The sequence below is a fragment of the Cervus canadensis genome, chromosome 33 (genome assembly GCF_019320065.1).
Source record: "Cervus canadensis isolate Bull #8, Minnesota chromosome 33, ASM1932006v1, whole genome shotgun sequence".
Taxonomy (NCBI): domain Eukaryota; kingdom Metazoa; phylum Chordata; class Mammalia; order Artiodactyla; family Cervidae; genus Cervus; species Cervus canadensis.
In genome coordinates this window covers 31,529,964-31,535,963 of record NC_057418.1, presented here as the reverse complement: position 1 = coordinate 31,535,963, position 6,000 = coordinate 31,529,964, and the positions used below count along the sequence as shown (strand labels likewise).

Below are 6,000 nucleotides of genomic sequence, written 5' to 3'. Positions count from 1 at the left end.
TCTTTCCCTCTTTCAATCACAGACTATCAAAACACCACACACCCTATAGGACCCAGTCCAAACCATGGTTTGCTGAATTATGAATGCTTTTTTTTTCCCCCCTCAGCATAACCAAAAAGAGCTCTTTCCCTTTCTGTTTTCTCATGGCACCCTGTTTTTAGCACTTTGGTAGCTCTTAGTAATTCTGCAATATGGTCTAGTTATTTGTGAACATTTTATTTTTTTCCCCTGTGGATTGTAAACATCTAAAGAACGGGGGTGAACATAGGAATCATACTTCAATACCCAAATATTATTTGTGTCAGTGGTTCTAATAGAGAGCATTTGAAGGGCACACACCTTAACTCTTTGGAGGCTGAAAGAGTTTTTTAGGCTTGTTGGAGACCTCGCATTTCCGGGGATCCAACAGCCCCGCCCTCTTTCAAAGTTATGAGGGCGCTATTTTATTGTTGAGGTCTGCCCAGACCCTAAGGCTGGGTGCGAACGCCACGTGCATGTGTTCCGGTGTGCGGGCGCGCGCAGGCAATCAACCCTGGCGGCTGCTTTGCGGGGAGAAAATTCATCGGCCTCCAAGCCTCTTCTCCCCAGTTCTTCCCATCTCAGATCGCCGGAGTTTTCAGTATCATTTGGTCGAAGGTGCTTTGGGGCTCCTCCGAGTGGCACGTAATGTCCTTCCCGCGCCGCGTGCCAGTGAGAGGTGAGGGGGGCATGGCAGAGTGCGGGTCTTTTACCAAACACCGGAGGAGGCAGTTTCCAGGTCTCAGCCCAGCCGGGGCCGGCTCGGTGTGAGCTGAGGTTGGAGGAGCCATGTCGGCGCAAGGATGCAACAGGATTTGGGAGGCGCGGGCGAGAAAGAAAAAGGCCACCTAGCGGGCTTTGTCTCCGATTCTGGCAGGTTCTCCGGCCAGAGGCTGCAAACGTGAAGCCTGCCGAAGCACTTCCCTGCATTAATTGCAAGGGGAGGGGGAGGGACTCCTGTTACGGCAGCTCGTCTCTCCCTCCCCGTAACTGCTAAATTGTAGCTTTAAAAGGAAGTGACATGGGGTGGGGAGAGACGTCAGCTGAGGACCACTTTTTTTTTTTTTTTTCCTTTCCCGAAGGGTCCACCCCATGGGTGGAGTCTCGCTTTTTTCTTTCCAGTGTTGGCTGTCTTACAGCGCCTATAAACTAGTGGCAATTTCTGCACCCCAGCCTGCTCCCTTTCAGTTTCTGATCTCTAAGTCCATGTGTCTAGGGCTGCCAGAAAGGAGGTATCTGCGGTTCGTGCTGTTTGCAGGCGGCTTCACCTCTGGGCGTGGCGGATGTGTGCGCCCCTCTGTCTCTCCCTCGTTATTTCTCTCCTTGGCTGGATTTCCCTAAAACCTCTGGAAGGGGTAGGTAAGCGAGAGGAGGCGACGAAGGCGGAGAAGGAAGTGAGGCGACCGCGGGAACGTGGAGGGGCTTTGCCGCCGCACAAGGACCATCTCTTTGTGCTCAGCCGGGGGGAGCGTGTCTGTGCGCCTAGGGATGCCGAGCTGCTGAGCTGGGGTTCATTCCCCCCCCACCCTGTCCAGCCATCCCCCACCCCCACCCCCCTCCACCTCCCCGCCTCGGGTGAAAGAATTTTCTCTGCAATAGATGAAGCCGGGGCGAAGGTTCCTGTTACCGATCGGTCTCTTTTTGTGTCAGGCAACATGTTCTTCCGTCTCTGGCGTTTCTATGGCAACCACAAAAAGACTACACCAAATGTATCCCCTCTCCCCATCGCTTTATTTGTGTTTGCTCCGCGTCGGTGGCTCTCTGCGCGCGGGTTCTCGCCCGGGGCTGCTCAGAGGCAGCCTGGCTTCGTGGCTACCCCTCCTCACCCCCCGTTTTGGTTTTTCCCTATTACAGGCGGGCTGGGGGAGGGGAGTTGTCAAGGAAACAGGCTTTTATACTTACGTCTTTATTTACTTAATTTTCAGCCTATGAAATTTTTTCCCTCATATCTGGGAATTAGAAAAACAGTGATTTGATGTTTATGTAAGTCTTCCGTTTCTGGTCTTTCTGGAAAACCTAAACTGTTCTCAAGACGTGATGTTAAATCCGTGATCTAACTAAAGAGGTTGGGGGTGGGTGGGTAGCACTTACTTCTTTAGAGGAGATGAGATCCTGGAGAAAAGTTTTAGAGGGTGTTTGAGAATCCACTGACAGATATGTTATTTTCTGCCCAGGTTTGCTTAAGAGTCTAAATGTTTAAAAGAGGGGTCTTTGTTCTAGTCTGAACTTACTTAGCACACAATCTAAGTTCTACAGGTAAAGTAACAATTGGTAACTACCAGCAGGATTCTCGGTTTTCCTGGTATCCGTCTGATAGGGATCAGGGGCTGTCCCCTCCCCTTAAGGTGAGGGTCCTCTGTTTCAAAACTGGGAAAGAATGAACTCATCTGTGATTGTTAGTTAAGCATCCTCAGTTGGAAAAAAAAAAGTATCATGAGATAAGGGAGGAAGTGTCTGTGGTGTGCATGTGATGTGTGTGATTGTGTGTGTGTGGGTAGTAGGGCAGGGACTTCAGGGGCAAGTCAAAAGCCCTAAGTTAAGACTACAAAATCTGCTTAATATCCTCTATGGAGGGAAAAAGAGTTGATTTTCAAGAAAAATATAAAACAGAAAGAAAAAAGTATCATCTACCTAGTAACAGGCAAAGTTAAATATAATTAAAATCAAGTGACCCATCTGTTGAACAGACAGAGTCCAAACTGACTTACTAACAGGTAGGAGTCAAGTTTTCATTCCGTGCATCTGAGACGTTTGATAACGGACACCATTCTTTTAAGGGGTATCCTGAATTACCGAATTAAGATTTATAGAATGGATCAACAGTAATATCACCCTTGAGTCTTAAAATTATCTGTTGTTTTGGATAAAGATTTGTGAAAGTGGCTTAGCCCTCACAATGCCTTCCCGCTAGAAAGCCGAAAGCATCACTTGGAAACCTCCCAGTACCCCCTCCCCTCCCAGGGGAAGCAGGAGGAAGGGGTGGTTTAATGAGGTTCTGCTTGCCAAGATCCTTTCACAACATGCTCTTTTCTATGACCTACAAAACATAGGGCAAGAGCTCTTAAGTATTACAGATACAAAAGTTATCTGAAAAATAGGATGACACAAAACTAGCAGAACCAAATAAAGAGCTGGTTTAAAGGCATAAAGCACACAAAAGTGTCATCAAAAAATAAGATGATCATTTTGAAAAGCCCAAGCTAATATGTATAAATAGTTGGCGTGTAGGTTTGCAAAGAGTGTGGGAAGCAGTCAGGTTAGGCTACTGTTTACCAGCCTGAAGATGGTCCTCACGGATCTCGGATATAGATTGACCACATCAGATGGACCACATGAGCCTGCAGAATAGATGGACAGTGTGTAAGTCAGGTGTGATGTGGGCGCTCCTGAGCATCCAAATGTAGGAGTTTCACAGCAAAAAGCCTTGTAGGATGGGGTTCAAAGGAAAAGTAGCAAGAATTGTTTGTAATTTCAGCCAAAAAAAAAAAAAAGAGAGAGAGAGAAAGAAATCACTGTCCTGTAACTGGACTGAGTAGAAGTTAAAAACTTGATTAACACTCTTTTGACCTGGGTAGGGTCAGTGAAGGATCAGTGGGTCCATGGAGCAAACACTCTTGACCTGGGGAAGGTCAATGGAGCTATCGATGCAAAGCAAATTCTGGGTCGCCTGAAAGGCTGGATGGAGGTGATGAACTGGTGAAGCTGGAGTTATTCATTCACCATTGTTGGGATTGCATGGTCCACAAACCACCACTTCTAAGTTTGTGAAGAAAATAGAAGTGGTGGTCTGTGGTCTCAGGTTTAAAATTTGCCAAACTGGTGACAACCTGCGTATGTGGGCACACAGCTGGAGAGGAGGAGGCGGGGCAAGAAAGAAGTGAGATGCAATAAGTCTGGGAAGAATATTATGAGGATGTTGACATTGAAGGTTTGAAGGAGAGGAGACAGATGATTCTAGCGGAAGAGGCAAAGGTGTCCCAGGTAACAAGGATGGGTGGTGGGCAATAGGGTTCCTTGGTCAAGGTTCTTGTCCGAAGCAGGGAGAAGTCCATCTTTAGTCTGGAAATGGGCCGTGTGGAGAGAACTGGTAGTAATTCAGGGACAGGATTTTGTTTAACTCAGAACAAGACTGGTAGAAGAAGTGAAAAAGTGTTAGTCACTCAGTTGTCTCCAACTCTTTGCAACACTATGGACTATAACCTGCCAGACTCCTCTGTCCATGGAATTCTCCAGGCAAGAATCCTGGAGTGGGTAGCCATTCCCTTCTCCAGGGGATCTTCCTGGCCAAGAGATTGAACCTGGGTCTTCTGCATTGCAAGTAGATTCTTTACCATCTGAGTCCCTGTAAATAGAATGAAGAATCCTTCCTAATCCAGTTATTTTTGAGTTGAAACTCCAAGATGTGAAGGTTAGACTTAAATCAGACTTAAAAGAAGTAAGAAATTTGGGAAAGTAAGCCCCCACACACCCACAACATCATTCTAATAATGCTAACCATTGCTGTTGCTTTCAATTGTGGGGCGCTCAAATGAGCATTGGGCAGACTTACTATATTTTGTTCAGTCTGCTGTATTCTAAAAAAAGGTCTCATGGGTGTGGGAAAACACTGTATTCATAGTTCTGAATGGTTTTGGACACCTCAATGTTCAAATGTAGTCAAGCCTGGCTTAAAAACCATCTACATCCCATAGAGTTTGAGCAACTCTAACTCAAGAATCTTCGTCCCAGGGCAGAATCCGTTTGTAAAGCTTTGTAACTTGGACATTTGGCTTCATGTAGGAACCAAGGAGGATCACTGCTAAGCTGGTGGGAAAGAGGAAGCTTAAATCATGAACTTGCTGTTTTCACAGTATTTATGTGCATTTATCATGTGTAAATAGCTTGTTGTTCAGACACTGTATCAGACTCTTTGCATCTCCACAGACTGCAGCACGCCAGACTTGCCTGTCTTTCACTATTTCCCAGAGTTTGCTCAAACTCATGTCCATTGAGTTGGTGATGCCATCCAACCATCTCACCCTCTGTCGTCCCCTTCTCCTCCTGCCCTCAACCTTTTCTAGCATCAGGGTCTTTTCTAATGAGTCGGCTCTTCGCATCAGGTGGCCAAAATTTTGGAGTTTCAGCTTCAACATCAGTCCTTCCAATGAACACCCAGGACTGATCTCCTTTAGGATGGACTGGTTGGATCTGCTTGCAATCCCAGGGACTCTCAAGAGCCTTCTCCAACACCACAGTTCAAAAGCATCAGTTCTTCGGCACTCAGCTTTATTTATAGTCCAACTCTCACATCCATACATGACTACTGGAAAAACCATAGCTTTGACTAGACAGACCTTTGTTGCAAAGTCATGTCTCTGCTTTTTAATATGCTGTCTAGGTTGGTCATAACTTTCCTTCTAAAGAGTAAGCGTCTTTTAATTTCGTGGTTGCAGTCACTGTCCACAGTGATTTTGGAGCCCGAGATGGTGGCTGGCTGATCTCCGTTTTCTTTGAGTGCCTGAATACCTTAAGAGCAATTTTTGGTGAAAGGTATGATAGAGCAGTCTGTCTAACCTGTTTTCCTTTATTTTTTAAGACTTTTCCACAAAGATTTTCTACTTGTGTTTGTTTTTGTTCCTCCAATCTCATTTGCTTTCCTTCTTCCTTTAACCTTTGGTTCTACCTTTCGGTCATCACTCATTCATTCATATATCATCCATCCATTTATTCATTCACTCAAAAATGATATTGGTATCATGTGTCAGACACTGTATTTTATGGATGTGGCAATAAATAGGCAACTACTTCTTTCTTGAAGAAGCTCAGAAACTAGCAGGGGGAAAGATGGAGAAACAGTCCCTTACCCCAGGGAGTATTGGTGTTACTATTATTATTAAACCATAGTTGACTTACAATATAGTGTTAGTTTCAGGTGTACAACTTCAGATTCTTTTCCATTACTGATTGTTGTAAATTATTGAAAACAAATCCACAGGCTATATA

The 6,000-nt window shown here is 45.5% G+C and overlaps 1 protein-coding gene across 5 annotated transcripts in view; it reads left to right on the top strand.

Annotated features, from left to right (window-relative positions):
* Nucleotides 1–550: 550 nt before the first annotated feature.
* AGPAT4 (1-acylglycerol-3-phosphate O-acyltransferase 4) overlaps nucleotides 551–6,000 on the top strand; it is a 126,376-nt gene continuing 120,926 nt past the window's right edge. For 2 of the 5 annotated variants that reach the window (XM_043457310.1, XM_043457311.1), the window contains exon 1: nucleotides 1,148–1,373. Coding sequence is in view for 2 of the 5 variants with exons in the window: in XM_043457308.1 (XP_043313243.1) it covers nucleotides 1,302–1,377 (76 nt within the window). In the remaining 3 variants the exon portion in view is untranslated. Of the gene's footprint in view, nucleotides 698–1,139; nucleotides 1,378–6,000 lie in introns of those variants that run through there. The other 3 variants (XM_043457309.1, XM_043457308.1, XM_043457312.1) reach the window with 3 other exon arrangements.